Genomic DNA, 17,092 nt, shown 5'->3' with positions numbered 1-17,092 from the left:
GGTGCTGGATCTGTCTCTACTCGGTTGGCACTCTGAATTACAGATTTCATGACAGTCGTGGGCGAGCCCAAAGAGTTCAGTAGCGCAAAAAAAAAAAAAAGTGAGTAAAGGAGAAAGTACTGTTTGTTCCAATTCTCCTTCACCTTTCCAAGCCGCAGCAATCTCTTGCAATCTGGCTTCAGGTTGCACCTAATCACATGAAGTCTCACTCCTGTCTCCCACAATCACCAAGTCCCATTTTCTGTCATTGCTAGTCATTTTCCAGCCTCATCAAACTGCAATGCATCCCTTCACACGAGCTTTCTGCTGCACTGCATTCCTTTTCTCCAACAGTATGGGGTTGTTGGAGAATTTATGCAGAAGGAAAGAAGTAGAGGTAATGCCTTGAGTTAGTGTTCAATTATCTATTGTATCACTCTTTTTGACAGAGATATTAATAGTATTCATAAAACACATTCCATTGCAATTTACTTATGTAGCATCTTTTATTTGGAAAACTTCATGTATTGTCTCGACACATTGTTTTGGACGGATGAGGGAAGTGCAGGGATCACGTTTTCTCTTTTTTTGTCAAAGTAAAACATTGTTTTTGAATATCAGCATGATACAGTGTTATTAGCGTTTACACACTTTGGAGAATATTCAGCAGTTATTCTCAATGATAACAATGAGCAGACATTCATTGGAACATAAACAGTCTTAGGTCCTGAGCATTATAAAAATCTCACGCTCACTTACACAGTTCAATAACACACACATACAGTAGTATGTCACTGCTGTTGCAGGAAAGTCAAGTAGTTTACCTTATTTAAGATAAAAGAATTACATGGTCTTTTATGCAAAGATTAGCTTCTTTTGACACCTGTTACCCCTATCTGTAATTTCATCTTCTAGTGTGAGTCAGTGAGAAAGCAGGCTTTGTCCTGGATGTTTTTCAGGTTTGATGGAAATGTTATATGATGGTTTTAGCGAGAAAAGCTCCAACAGCCCTATAATGGGTTACCAAAAGGAAAGATTCTTTAAACCCTTGAGGAAAATTCAGTCTGGCTTCCACTGAGGTGAGAGTAGTGTATGTCTGCTGACAACAAGTCACTTAATTGGTATAAGGATTGGCATTTTCTTTCTGTCTGCTTTGGGAATTCTGATCCCTCTGGAGCCATTTTTCTTAACTTGCTCATCGTGTCTTCACTTCCTGGACAGCAGGACAGGTACCTCAGTCTTTGGGGAAATACAACAGGTTTCCCAGCAGCTTGCAGAATAGCACGGCTCTTGTAGATCAGGAAAGTATTGTTATTACGTTTGGGTCTCAAAGAAATCCCCTGTACACTCGTGTGACGGAGACGGCAGGCTCCAGAATGATTACTATGATTAGCTTCATTTTTGTCGGTCATGTTTGCAAATACTGACGTTCCAAAGATGATGGTCCTCCATCCTCTCTGGTTATATGTTTTCAAGTGTTGTGATGTTTTCTGCATCTGTGATTTAAACAGCACCTATCCTGTGATGAGGTACTTGGAGTGTCTGTAGGTTTGGGCAGGTGAAGTAGGGAGCAGGGAGGAAACAAGTTGCTATCCCATTGGAGGCGAATGGCAATGTTGGACCGTAGAAAACCTCCTCCTTCCCCTCAGTGCTCAGATCCAGCACCTGGAAAGAGGAAATTTGTTGAAGAAAATTGAGAACATTTCTCCTCATAACCTTTAATCAAGTTTATAAAATCACAAAACACTGTACGTAAGTTCCCAGTTTCCTTCTCAGATATACACGTGAATTAATCAATAAATTTCTAAGTTCGAAGACATTGGTCACACTAGTTGCCCAAGAGAAAAAATTAACTTAAGAAAATTTAAACAAAATTGACAAAAAATAACAAAGGGGGTTGGGGTGTTAAATTAAGGCCACTTCAAGTCTATTACAGCACCTTGTACTCCAAATCTGGTATTCTAAGGAAAGAACTGGCCTTGTAGAAACACCCAGAATTCACCTGTCCATTATGCATACAATTCCTACAATAATCATCCCTACATTTACAAAGTAGAGAAGGAGGAAATACATGAAACAATAATAATATGGACTAAAATGCAATCTTACACAAAGCTTGCAAAAGGTGACAAGATAAACCACACAATAGGGTCAGAGTGGATAAAGTGTTATTATGCTTCTCTATTCTACAATATTCATACAGTATTCAAGTGCAGTAACCATTTTTTCCAATATTAAAAAACAAACCATCCTCAATCTCTAAACCCAGTATTGACTTTATTTCCCTTCCTACTGTAGTTCTATCCAACAAATTGGATTATTGGACAATTCCAAAATATTTGAAAGTGAGCCCTAGCATTGAATTATCACATCAGTAATAACAATGCCCATATTCTGCTCCCCCATTCTGCAAATGTTTTATCTTTGGATTAATGAATTCTCTCCACTAACTGAAACTGGTGGAAGTGGATTGTGTTTTACATAATGTTTAACCATTCTCTGTTAAAGTTAGCTTTAATGTATGTTGAGTGATTCATGGAATATTGTATGCATAAGCACATTCTTGATACCAATTTTGCTTGTTACCTTAAGAAAATGGAGTGGAAATCAGGCAGGGACAGGAAAAGTACATTAGACAAGTCACTTTTTTACAATGTGATTGAATCCATGCTTTGTCACCTTACAGTCATATTTTTGGTGAATAAGACTAAGGAAGAGTCTACAGCCATGCTAGTGGCTCTGTATGTGAATCTGTAAGTAGGCACAGCAGTACTTTGAGCTAAATGCTAAACATCAGCACAGTGACAATGCTAACATGCGACTTTATGTTTACCATGTTCAACTGATATTTGCTAATTAGCAATAACCACAAAGGTTTAGCTGAGTCTGGTAGAAATGGCATTAGTTTTGTAGGTATTCAGTCAAAACCAAAGTACTGAACAAATTAAAATTTTTGACCTGATGATAACACTAGATGAAAAGTCAGGGGATCACTAAAATTATTTCAATTCATCCTGAGGGGCACATATAAATGTCTGTGCTTTTGTGGAAGGAATGCCGAGCAATGGATAACACATCAGAATTTTTCCATAATGTGCCAAATTCCATGGCAATCCATCTAATAGTTGTAGATAGATTTTACTAAAAACCACAAATGTCAATGTCATGGTGTCACTACTGGAAAATTCAGGAGATCGCCAAAGTCAGTAGGATGTACAAAATTTCATGACAATCCATCTTACAATTGTTGAAATATTTCACTCTGGACCGAAATGGTGGAGCAACTGACATCTCCACCCCAAGAACCATGCCACGTGTGAAACAAAAAGGTAATTTTGCTAGATCATGTGTCCTTAACTTGAAGACTGAATTAAAACAAATATTTTCAGCATCGTTAGACACCTGTTAGAGACCTCTTCAGCGCTGCTTGTTTTAAATTTATAACATTTAATCTTCACCTGTAGGTCGAGGCTGATGGAAAACAATAAAGACTGGTTCTCTTCCCAGAAACTGTCTGGGCCCTGGCCCATTGTTAAACAATGCAAGACCCATGGTGTAATTCAATTCAGTGTCTGTTTTATGGATAGTGTGCTGCTGTTCCACTTCACTGTATGAGCATATTATCAATAGAATTCACATCAATTTATCTGATCACTCTGAGGTGTCACAACTGTCACATCTCTCACCTGAATGCATGCCAGAGGCTCGTTGGTCCAAATGGAGTATCCTCCAACCACATAGATCCTGTCATCGTGCACCGCCACTCCGGACTCATTTTGACCTGAGGAGGACAGAGCCGACACAATGCTTCACTGTGCCAAGCAGAGGGCATTCTGACAATATGACTTCCACATCCCCCGAGAGGCAGTGAGAGAGATAAATGGAGAAAGGTGGGGAGTTAAGGGAGGAGGGGGTGTTTGGAGAGCCAAGATTGAGTTCCTGTTCTCTTTCCTGTGACTTTGTCTTCAACTTTTCCAGACATAATATGAAGAACAGATCCAAGTACAGCACAAAAGAGGAAAGTCATACAGGAGGAGTAGTAAAGTCAGCTGAACTTTAAACCTTGTGAGCTTTCACTGCATACAACATGAAATCAGGTATATATGACCACATCCTGCAGTGTATATATATACATGGTAGATTGTGTCCCCAGTGCCTGTACTCCATCCCACCTCCACCAGACTGGAGGCTAAAGATGCAGCATGCCCACAGGTCCAAAGTAAGAATAAATGTATTTTCATTGTAAATCATCCTACCACCTACTCACAACCAGCAGGGACGCATTATGTGTTATTTTTTTATGTAATGAGAAGAAGATAAAGTACATTATCTTTGTTTTACAAGTAAGACATACAGTATGTCAAATTGAAAATACATTATGTTCATGATAAACTGGCATCAAAGCCCCTTAGTTTCAAATCTTTAAGTATGTCGCTGTAACACTGAATATTCACAGCTAAATGTCTCAAGTGAATTAACCAAAAACTTCCAACTTTGTCAGAAAACTGTGCGTTAATGTCGGACCCCACTGATTCTGATTGAGAAATTTTGTTTTCAGGGCCTTTAATAGAAACCTTGAGAGGTATTTATAGCCTTCTGTTGCTAATACCAATTAAAAAGGTCGGCCATTTCCAAAAGAAAGTTCAAGAGCTGCACTGCACTGGGCAATTTTATCTGTTGTCATCTCAAGATGGCGGTGAGGTATAACTTTTATACTTTTATTTCAGGGACTGCGATACACAGAAGTTACATAAGGTGACAGCAAGAGTCAGCCATCACTTATACAATTAGTTTTTACAAGTGAATGGAGCTGTGTTGTGTGCCCAATTAAGCAGATTTAATACCATAAGCCATTTTTTTATATGATGTGCTCAGTAGTCCATCTGAATGATAGCATTAACCTAAAATATGTAAGCCTTCTTCGGAGTACTATTACTTTACTGTTTCAATCCAAGTATAGAAAGTTTGTATTTGTGATGCAAGTACAATTCATAGCTTTTAAAGCTTAAATGGCAAATTCCAATCATAGCAATGAAGTTAAATGTGTTTTCTGGTTCTGTTGGTCTTTTAACAGTCAGAAAGGTTTTATTGAGTTTATGTTTTTTGCTCATAGAACTCCACACCAAATCAATGTTGGCTCTTTTTTAAATGTATTTTTTATTCTTCATTTTGTGCTTCATTGTTCTGTGAGAACCACATTTCTCGAGTTATATACTTCGTGACAATGCATTTTGCACATAATCCAATTGGCTTTAAAATGGTTTATTTACTGTAGTTTAAGAAGTTGTGGAATTTTCTCAACCCATAAAGGAACATAAACATCCTTCAGTTTATCTGAAAAATTCAAAATCACCAAAATTGGAGATACGTGGTTGTCACTGGACACTTAATTTAAAATGAAATTAAATTATGATAATTTAGCCAACACATCGTAATGGTTTCTCAATAACCTGCATCAAAATCATAATTACATTATTGTAACATCACTTCATGATACCTCTAAGGAGTCATTTGTATCTGAAAATAAATTCATATATGGAGGTTCACCCTCAAAAAAAGTCTTAGTTCTAATCCTGTTATTTTTGCAGGTTTGGTTTTAGGACTTGTTGCTATGACAACAACTCCAGATAGGTTTAACTAAATAATCCAGGCCTGTGTCAAACTATCAACAATCAGGGCCCAGAGAGTCAATCAGTTGTATGCTATCAGATTATTAATCCTCTCCATGCATCTAAAGCATGAATTTATGTGTGTTATGCATGTTCACATGTGAGGTTCCTTCACTTTGCCCACCCGTGAGGAGGCTGAAGGAGCAGCGCGTCCACTGGTCCAGATCCATGTTGTAGGAGTCGATGTGGCGCACCAGGATGCGGTCGTTGTTGTAGTCCAGGTCGTTCCCCCCGAGCACATAGAGCTGCCTCCTCACCGCCGCCATGACGTGGTAAACGCGCCTCTGCAACATGGGACTGCGGGCCAACCACTGGTCCTGAAGAGGAGGTGGAGGTGGAGGTGGTGGAGAGTGAATGAAGGGTTGAAGCAGATGGAAGGGGAAGAAAGAAGAGAGAAAATGATGCGATGCAGATGAGAAGGAGGTGAGATGTAGTGGGAGAGGGAGGGAGAGAGAAACAGAGAGGGTGGGAAGGGAAGGAGGATGAATAAGAAGATTAATATTTAAGCATATCCATGCATGGGTAATTGATGTATGCTCAGTGCTAGATAAATAACGTGACACTGGAGCTCTGGTTTGTACTAATGACTTCCCTCCCTATTTCTAATCATATGTTTCAGCCACTCCATTTTACACCGAGGATCCCTGCTCATTTCACTAAGTGTGTCGCAGCTTATTTTGTGTCAGTGTGTGTGTGTTAGCGTGTGTGTGAGAGAGAGAGTGTGCTTGAATGAGGCAGAGAATGAGAGTGTGTACGTGTGTGTGTGTGTGTCTGCTGGGAGCTGACGGGTGGCCATCTGTTGAGGGTAGAGTGGGTGGGGGGTTGCTGTTGCTCTGGCAGGTGAATGTAGATTCATGGTGAATACAAATGAGACTCTCTCCCTCTCTCTTTCACTCGCTTCTTCGTTCCCTCGCTTCCACGCCGACATGTACAAACACAGACCCATATGGATGTGCACCTTACACATATACACACTGCATACCTCCATACTATATACAGCCTAACTGAGATCCAGGCTTCTTTAACAGCTGGCTCATATACATACACAAACAGAAACTGCATTCCACTGTAGTGAGCTGTGTGTGAATACTGCAGGTTTAGAAATGATATTTAATTAAATCAATTTTTATGCTCCGCTGAAAAGGTGCAACAAGACAGTAAGAAATATGTTTATTCAGTTTGTATTTTAGGATATATAGTTAAAACCTTGTATGTGTAATTTTACAAGGATTCCTATTTAAAGACCAGGAGTTCTTTTACAAGTTTTAGCTCCATAACTACAATTTGCTACTGCATACTGTACAAATGTATATTGTGTATATGTATAAGTGCTGATCATGAATGCTATTAAGAATGCTCTAGAGCTTCAGATTTTTTTAATGTAGTTTTCCTTTTTTTTTCCAGGATGCCATTGGTTTCCATTAATTTCCATATGGTGTGAAAATTAATTAGCAGATTCTTGACACCTGCCTGTTGTGTAATCCATCACGGTGAACATAAGGTCTGCATTAATGTTCCGCAAAGATCCATTATTGTTACATGGTAATGCAGTTCAAGTGCAAATTGTTTTAAAAAAGTATGCACCCCATAAAAATCATATAAGTTTGACAAAAATGAATGCAGGCTCAAAAGCTCTTCCAGGACTGACAGACATGTGATAGAATGTACAGTAAACAGCTATGTCGATAGAAGTGGTAGAATTACAATGTGGAGACACATAATATATAATTTGTAACATGGTGGGTTGCTCAAGCAAGTTTCAAGCCTGAGAGCAGACTGTACAGAAATGAATTAGCGTAGGAGATTCTGGCACAAATTCACCTACTTGCAAGGTGCATGGAGAAGGGAGAGCAAGGTCTAAACTCAAGCAGCCCTTGTTGTATTGAGAGGAACATCATTATTGTTGTTATTGATGACCTATAAACTATATGTACACAATTGAATGAAAGTTAATGGCTGCCTGGGAGATAAGAAAAATACTTTAAAACCTGCACTGATTGATTTTTTGGCTACCTTGGGATAGCACAACAAGCTGAAAACACAACATTGACATATTATAGTATTATCTTGTTAAGTTACGTGTTAGTAAGCAGTTACCTACTTACACATCTAGCAGACACAGGCCAACATTAGCATTAGTTTAAAATTGCGTCTCTGGACACCTGGTGAATATAAGTCCAATATTTACCCTCCTTTTAGCTCTAGCTTTGGTCTCCACTGACTCCTGAAGAAAATATCTGCTTCATCTGCTAAATTCTTCATCTAATCATTAACTTTGTGTACCTTTTGATGCTCGGCAGGTGTTTTGCATTTTTCAGAATTTTCTCATTGAGAACAGGTGCGGTTGGAAACTGGTGAGAGCAGCGAGAGTGAATAATTCGGGGGATAATTCTCTGTGGGTTCGTCACTACGAGTGATTCCTTTCACATTACACATTGTCATGTAGGGCTACAGAGGTCTGGAAACCTCACTTCTTTCTAACTTCACACCACCAAATTCTTGTTCATTTTCAAACTTGTAGTCTTCAACCCCAACCAAGTGTCATTACTTTAGGCAATTTATCAGACTTTGTGCTCCCTCTGAAGCCAAAAAAGGTCAATTTTCTTTCACATATGCAGTAATTCTCCCTATAAGACCTGTAAACAGACTTTGATGTGTAAAATTGGTGGAGTTCGCCTTAAAAATAAAAATATTGAAAAGAGAATATTCATGTCAGATAGGTGACTTTCATATTGTATGGAAATGACTGCAAAGCCATGACTACCTGGAAGGTATAATAAACACATTAAAAATTTGAAACATTACTGCATGCTTTGGGAAAATGGTCAACAGATATATATCTGTTGTATCTGTATATGTGTACTAAATAGGATTAAAAACATAAAATTGTTGATATGGCGTTTCCTCAACAGTATTGTTAAACACACTGAAACAAAGTGTAAGATCTCATCACTCCATCGTTACCTGTTCTGGGTCATACACCATCAGCCGATTCTGGTACTGAGCTGTGTTTGTCACACCACCTGTAACACAAAGGTACAACACTCTGGGCTTTTAGCAGAGAGGAAATGCAGCAGTGTGTGAAATAAATGTCCAGTGTGTGTTTATGCATGTATATGTATGTGTAAAATCAAGGTAAAAGTAATATGTGAGAGTGTCTGTACTGTATCTTGAGTCCTTCCCCATCAGTGTGTACCTGAGACCCAGAGCAGGTTTTCCGCCACACAGCCGGCGTGGCAGGACAGTGAACGGTCGAAGGGTTGGACAAACATCCATTTATTCCTCTTGGGACAGTAACGCTCCACTGAGGGCAGCACCTGTCTCAGCTCATTCCTGCCCCCCACTGCGTACAGGAACTGACCCAGAGCTCCCAGGACAAAGTGTTCTCTGCACGCCTTCATGGGGGCAATCTCAGCCCAGCGGTTACCCCTGGGGTCATATCGACAGGCAGTTCTTACCGCACACGTCCTCCCGGTGGCGTGCTCCACCTCCCCGCCCACAACAAACAGGAAGTTCCCCATTACAGCCACACAGTGATGGCTGCGCCCGGTGGGCATGGGCGCCAGCTCGCTCCAGTTCGACCCGCCTGCCACACGTACATGCTCCTGTGCAGCCGGGTTAAAGTAGCGCAGCTCCCTGACTCTGCTCACCTCCCGCTTCCGCCCACCGGCTATGTAGAGGGTGAGGGACTGGAAGCGAGGCCTGGTGCGGGCAGACTGGTGGAGGGGTTGGGAGAAGGTGGCATGGTGGTAGTCCAGGGCCTCCTCCACCAGGGTGGCAGCGGTGGGGCTAGACTGGACCAGAGGGTGGCTTCGGGCGAGGTGGTGCAGGGTGGGGACGTCCATCAGGCCATAGCGGACGTGTTGTAGAAGATCCTCTGTGTACTGGTAGCGACAGTCATGTTCCAACCACAGAACAACAAACTGAGGACAGACAGAGAAAAGGAGATAAAAATTGTGATTGGAAAAAAGGAACAGTTGCAATGGGGCGAAACAAAAAGATAAGAACATAGAGAGAACGAGGCAGGAATGAGGGTGCGGAGGGAAAGAGAAGAATGAAGGGTACAATAAGAAAGGAAAAGGAAGTAAGAGAGTCAGAATGACAGATAAGAGTGAGAAGGGAGAAAACATGCGGGGGAGAAAACAATAGCGGTAAAGGAGAGAATCTGAGAAAAAAGCAAGTGGAGGACTGCTAATCATAATCATTTTTCTAGACACCTAAAGGCTATTATGGCAAGACTGAGGCAAGCCAACACTGCATCCATACTTGCCAACACACACACACACACACACACACACACAAGCATTTATTAATCGGGAGCATTCAATATACAGACTGTAAATATCCACAGGCACACTCCTTTGTTTAATGCAAGCGAACTGGGTTGCAGAGAAGGGATTTAATTGAACTTGAGAGCAGTGGAAGGTTATTTAGCTGCGGCGAAGTGTGAATGTGGACGAGATGACTGGAGATCACTGATACCATTATCAGGAGAACAACATGCTTTTAAATTAGGCTGTGTAGAGACAGAGGACTTAGTACAGGAAACTTTTTAAAGCCAATAAGGGTGGTCAATATATTGTTTTTGGACAAATCAGACTAAATTTACAGTGTCGCAACAGAAATCAAAACACAGATTCTGGTGTATGAAGTATGTACAAATGCTCAGTATGAACATTATGTTGGCTTTTCCTTTATTTCCCCTTAAATCCACTCTGAAGGTGTGAAAATGCAACAAACATGCAAGTCAGGATTCTGTCATTTTGCGGTATCTGTGCCACTCTCCTGTCTCTACCTCCCTTTCTCAATCGCTCACCCCGCCTCTCTCCTCCTCATAGCTCTGAAGTGACAGTGTGTGCCCGACTCTATGTGAGTGTGTGCGTGCGCGTGTGCACTACGGCAGCTGACTGTGAAGGTCACGCTGCATCACACAACTTCCTCGGGGCACAGAATAAATCAACTCCTTCTCCCTCCTTCCCCTCCGCGCTGAAAGCGAAAGTGCGAGAGAGAGAGAGAGTGTGTCTGTGTGTGTGAAAAGGAGAGAGTGAGGGAAAGAGATAGTGAGGGAGAGAGGAGGGGTGGGGGCGGGTGGGGGGAGGGGGTACATGAAGGCAGAGCTAAGGACGGCAAGAAAGAAGAGAGAGGGGAAAAAAACAAAGCCAGAGAAAATGTGATTTCCAGAGCGTGAGAGACTCTAAGAAAACTCTGAGTGACGATGATTGACGGCCAAGCTATATCAGTCCAGCCGACCCCCCCCCCCACTCCATCCCCCACCCTACCACCCTTTCGGACGACGGCCCCCGCTTGCCGTTGGCTTCCGTCTGATGCCCAAATTAACCTTCTGGGCGAAGTGAAGGAGGCCCAAAGCAGCCTAATCAGAGGCTGATTATGGCGGCGGCGGCTGGCTAAAGGGTCAGGGTAATTGTGCCATCAGAGGCCTGATTGTTTTCAATCAGACGGGCAGCCGAGTGACAGCTGGGGGATTGGGGCCCTGATGGAGCCGCGGTGGGCCTAATCAGAGAAGAGAAGGGGGGAAAGACAGAAAGGGAGAGAGACCAGGGGGGAGGGCGGGAGGCTGATTGGTGCAAATGAACAGTCAAAACGGCAAGTCCCCACCCCGCACTGCCGCTTCACTCCACAGTCTCCACACACCTCGGCAGTTCATCAAGCATGAACACACACACACACACACACACACACACGCATGCACGCTCACATGGATGCATGGACTAACAGTCTATCACACACACACACACACACACACACACACACATACACGTGCACACAGAGTCAGAAACAGACCTTTCCAATTGCATATCCTCATTAATATAAACAAACAGTATATGAGATGCAGATGGCAGTGTTTAATTTATTGTTTACTTATCTGTGTTTGCTATATATTGTGTCATGCATTTGTGTGTGTGTGTGTGTGTGTGTGTGTGTGTGTGTTATATACTAGCTTCGTGCCAAGATGCAATTTGTTCAAATTTACAAGCTGAGATGATTGTTTCTCACTTTATTTTTCATCAAAATATTACCCTAACACTACAATTTAACACCAAAATAGCGTACCTCCTCCCCTTGCGTCTTGCACAGAAAACTTGTGACCACACACACATACACGCACAAGTTTGTGCAGCTATCCTTGTTAGGAATTGCATTGACTTCCATTCATTGTGGACAGCCTAATCCTAACCCTAACCTTAACCTTAACCATAACCTCAGTTTACACCTTACCACTAACCTTAACCAGGACCTCAGAAATGATGTTTTGCCTCATTAGGACCAGGCTTTGGTCCCCATGAGGAATACTGGCCCTGACAAGGTCAGTGTTTATACCTGAACACACACACACCCACACACACACACACACACACACACACACACACACAAACACACACTTCCAATACCTTCCATATCTCCTCCTCACTCAGGGAGGTGAGGCGGTCGCTCTTCAACACCTCCCTAAGGAGGCTGTAAGGCAGCTGCAAGGCCTCGTCCTGCCGGCTCTGGCTCAGCTCAGACAGGTGCTCCACCAGGAAGCCCACCACAGCCTCCTCTAAGGCGGGGAGGTGGAACAAGTCAGCCACACGGTACAGCTCCAGGTAGTTCACACTGCTCAGTTCCTGCAAGGGACAGATACATATACATGTGGATGTATGCATTGAAATTAGTTGAAAGGGTTCTGAGAAAGTTGTCAGATCATGTGACCCTTGATAAAGATGAATTTTGCCTATGCGGATTTCTGGGAGTCCATCAAAGAATGCTACTGTCATCTGAATTCCCCTTTTAGTAAATCTGAGAAACAGCAACAGTTACCACTCCTCCTCTTTAAAATTTGCATGATCTAGATCCAGCTCCCATTATGTTTTTTCCTTTAGACATCCTCTCAGTACGTACAAACAGCAGAAGATGACATCCCCTAAATATTACAGTTCCATTAAGAGCAGTATATTTAGGCAAAAATTAACTTAACATACACACGATCCCATTTACTGAACATATATTATGTATAAATGTACTCTACAAGCCACAAATGTACAGTATAAACATTAATTGTGAGTTGATTTCAATTTCATAGTTAAATGACAAACCAATGAGGGAGAGAGGCATGAGATAAATAAAACAAAATGAACTCAGACCAGTGGAATAAGACTGCCATCTTCTGGCAGTCCCTCAGCACATACAGTACATACACACCACTGTTGAACCTGTAATAATAACCTCCATTGATCACTCAGCAGATATTTTGCACAGAAATTCATTACATTTCATTTTCACTATTTAACCAATAATAATAATAATAATAATAATAATAATAATAATACAATTACTAGTATGAGTTTTAGGGTGGAAAAGCCTCTGAATCTGGATTTAAAGCAGAGGACATTGAAGGTCTTCATTAAAAATGACACTGATGATGATACAAATGACAACAATCACACATACATACCAGTCAAAATGTCTCATCAGAATCAATTCAGATAAAGTACTTATGGTACTATACACAGCAAGTGTAGTATTGATCAGTTATTCAATATTCAATTAACTGAATTCTGCACATCAGTATCCATCATATCGGAGGTGGATGATAGTGACTGGCTGATATATCTGATTTTTAAAGCCAGTATTGGCTCAGTGTGCGCTGGGAAATCAATGTTAATGATCTGGCCTCACCTTCTACTATGCACTCTAACCAAATAGCAAATATAGCAGTCAGCTGATATGAGCTGAGACAATCAAACAGAAAACACATCGACTTATTCAGGAGTTAGCTGTTTTGTTTATAATGAGATATGGACTGGCCATTAATACAAACCAACAGGAGTGAGGTCTTTGTAGCCACTAGATGGTGCATTAGAGCAACGTTTAATATTGTGATGCAACTGTGTAAAGACAAGGATGGTAAAATACAGAATAAAAAGATTACATTTAAGGATACCATGGTCATGCACTAGATGAAAGAGTAAGTAATTAGTACTGTACTGTAGAGTATGCATTTATTAGAAGAACTGAAACATATAGGACTGTGTATCAATCTCAGAGTGATTCTGCTCTGCAACAACCTCACTCTCTTCATCTCCTGCAGCTTTTGGTTGTGTACCCAGAGGACAGTAGGCTGACATTGCCACTGTCCCAAAAGATCCATCTAGGTCTTAGTGATAAAATACACAAAATTAGAGGCAGGGTGGCCTAGTTCTTGAGGAGAAATCTAGCATGGACTCCGGAACCTTAGCCTCGACAAGCATCCCCCACACACTGAAGTGCACTTGAGCAACACACTGAACATATACCCCTCAAGGGCTTCTGTTCTTAAGCTGACTCTAACCTTAAACCTCCCTGTGTAGGAGGACACACACTAGACCATTAATGATAGATTGCAGCAAATTGGACATTGTTAAATGTGAATGATTCCAGCACTTTTTTGATACATGAATTAGGGAAATACTCTTTCTTGCAGACAGTTAGATGAGAAGACTGATACCAGTCTCGTGTCTGTATGTTCAATATGAAGCGATGAGCCTGGAGGCAGTTAGCCTAGCTTAGCATAAAGATCGGAAGCATGGGGAAACAGCTCGCCTGGGTCTGTCCAGTCATCTTGGCTTTTACTAATTTACTCCATTACTGGCGAAAAGATAGAGAAGTCATGTCAGTGATTTGTTCATAAAGATTAAGCAGCTGCTAGTTAGTATCAATACATTCACCACAACCTCAATGTAAATTTACATAACCTCCATTAACCTGTAAATCTTTGTCTGTGCTGTTCTGTTGTTTGTCTGAAAGGGAATACAGTAGTACCTAGTTTCTAGTACAGTTTAGAACTGTCTTCTGATAATAGTACAATAAAAGTGTGAAATAAGTCGTAATATTTCACTTCCTCCTCAGGTTAAGTGTCCCATTTGTAAATTTCCTTGATACTTCCCACAGACAGGATCAAATCACCTGACTGTTTCCGAGTGGAGCACACCTCTAACACTCAATATTACAAGATTTCCATTAACCTGATGGGAACCCTGTAGTGTGAAGCGGTTATTCCTCTTATTATGTCTCTGTCTCACACAAGGACAGTGCTGTGTGTGTATGTGTGTGTGTGTGTGTATGTGTGTACCTGGATGAGGTAGTGGGAGCAGAGGCTGAGGAGCTCCAGCAGCTGAAGGTGGCTGCCTGCAGACAGGACATCCTGGATCACCGCTGGCTCCAGCAGAATCTGACCAGAGGAGATGAACAAAGGTTTCTTTTTTTTATTTTCTAAGTTTAGGTTCAGTTTCACTGCAGTTGTGTTGTTGGTAGTTTTCAGACACATTGATTTTTGAAGCTTTGTAGTTTTAGTTTATTTATCATTTAGAGCGATGAAATTGTGTAGAAAACGGTACATCATTGTGAATGTTGTCTACATGTTTAGAAGTGGGCACCACACATGTAATATTAACTCTTAAATGCATACATTGGGTGTTTGAAGACATCAAACCGCATTACACCCTGCTTCTGCTTCATTTATTTTATTGAATTAAGCCCTCAACTCATTATTATTCCTCACACTTTTTTCTGGCATCAAAATGTAAAATTAGTTTAAAATCATTGTTTTTTAATTTCAGTTCAGAGACCTGAACTATAGAGAGTATTATATTTTTTATTCATGGTCTGCAGTATCAGGTAAAAGCAGGTAATCTTGTTTTTTTCCTGTAAGATTGCCTTAACCTGGCCCAATGTGTGATTGATACAATAAATCAACACAGAGAAAAGGATAAAGAAGTTAATGTCTTTGTTTGATATGGAAGGTTTTTGATGACAGAAACTCTGATGAGGATAATATACTTGCAATATGACAATGCTGTCTCAACGTGAGCATGACAGCAAAAGCAAAGCACAAAACCATTTTGCGTTGCCTACAAGACAGTGACTCTGTGTGATTACTGTACTGTGTAGAGCCAGTCATTGAGCAAATACAGTAGTCTATATGTAACAAACAATATGTATAAGTATATAAGGCCACATTAAAAGATATTAATACATTTTGAAAATAAAATTTATTGCAACCTTAATAGGGCTCTAGTAATGGCAATGTTGGCCTGTTGGTGCCAGACTGAAATATCAATAACTGCCATGAAAATTTGTAAAGCCATTCATGAATCCTGACAATTTTGGTGGTCCCCTTATCCTTTGGTGTCTCCATGAGGTTTATATTTGTGGTTTTTGGTGAAATATCCCAACAACTATTAGATGAATTGCCATGAACCTTGGAACACACATTCATGTCCCCCTACAGATGAACTGTAATCACTTTGGTGATCCCTTAACTTTTCATTTAGTGCCATAATTTGTCAAAAAAAAATGTTATTTGTCCAACACTGGTTTATGACCAAACATCTGCAAAACATTCCCCATCAGCCTCAGCCTACACTGAGTGTTTAGTGCTAGAGTGTTTATTAGCAAATGTTACCATGCTAACACCCTGCAAATTATAGCTGCTAAACATCAGCATGGTAATATCATCTATGCTAGCATACTGACATTAGAATTCAGTCCAAAGCCTAAGTAGCCTCACTGGCTGTAAACTCTTAGTCTTGTTAGTTCTTAATATGTTTCATTTCAAGAAATTCAAATTCCTAAGAGGTGAAATAATAAGAAAAGCAAGTTAAACAAAAAATTAGAGTGAGCTTGTTAGCATGCTCACATTAGCCTTTAGCTCAAAGCACCATTGTGCTTAAGCCTCACATGGTCACTAGCATGACTGTATAGACTCTTCTTCTTGGCATCTGAAAGTGATAAAAATTGGAATAATGTGTTTTGGGGATTTATTTAAAGGACCAGTGTGTAGGATTTAGTGGCATCTAGCAGTGAGGTCGCAAACAACTGAATACACCTCCCCCTCCCCCTCCCTTTCCAAGCCCATAGGAGAACCTACGGTAGCTGCGAAACTCGCAAAAGATGCGAAAGGCCCTCTCAAGAGCCAGTGTTTGGTTTGTCAGTTCTGGGCTACTGTAGAAACATGGCGGTGCAACATGGCGGCCTCCGTGGAAAAGGACTCGCTCACTATGTAGATATAAAGGTCTCATTCTAAGGTAACGAAAACACAATGTTTCTTATTTTCAGGTGATTATACAATGATTAAAAAATTACTTATGGATATTATATTCCATTTCTGCCAAGTCTTTTCCACTAGATGCCACTAAATTTTACACACTGCACCTTTACGAGTTAAGTCATACTGCCTAAGCTGAACTCACTTGAGTTTAAAACCAAGCAGTATAATATAATATACTGGAATTCATCTTTCCCTTTTTGTGTCAATATATTGTTTATTTCACACTTTAGATTTTCATGATTTTAGTTACTGTTAAAATTCTAACTTTATTCCCAATTATTCACCACTCTAAGCTTAGATGACGCAACACAGACATGGAAAATGAGTGTGCCAGATTTCACAGCATAACAAGAATTAC

The 17,092-nt window shown here is 40.8% G+C and overlaps 1 protein-coding gene across 1 annotated transcript in view; it reads right to left on the bottom strand.

Moving 5' to 3' along the window:
• Positions 1-466: 466 nt before the first annotated feature.
• Positions 467-17,092, bottom strand: part of klhl32 (kelch-like family member 32) — a 32,587-nt gene continuing 15,961 nt past the window's right edge. Inside the window, exons 5-11 of the mRNA XM_044360474.1 lie at positions 14,758-14,856; positions 12,059-12,274; positions 8,845-9,571; positions 8,613-8,671; positions 5,773-5,965; positions 3,666-3,760; positions 467-1,644 (exon numbers count right to left, since the gene is read on the bottom strand). Coding sequence (XP_044216409.1) covers positions 1,483-1,644; positions 3,666-3,760; positions 5,773-5,965; positions 8,613-8,671; positions 8,845-9,571; positions 12,059-12,274; positions 14,758-14,856 — 1,551 coding nt within the window. The 3' untranslated portion in view covers positions 467-1,482. The remainder of the gene's footprint in view (positions 1,645-3,665; positions 3,761-5,772; positions 5,966-8,612; positions 8,672-8,844; positions 9,572-12,058; positions 12,275-14,757; positions 14,857-17,092) is intronic.

This window comes from Thunnus albacares, chromosome 8 (assembly GCF_914725855.1).
Source record: "Thunnus albacares chromosome 8, fThuAlb1.1, whole genome shotgun sequence".
Classification (NCBI taxonomy): Eukaryota; Metazoa; Chordata; class Actinopteri; order Scombriformes; family Scombridae; genus Thunnus; species Thunnus albacares.
The sequence above is the reverse complement of the archived record's forward strand: the minus strand, read 5'-3'. Positions and strand labels throughout refer to the sequence as shown.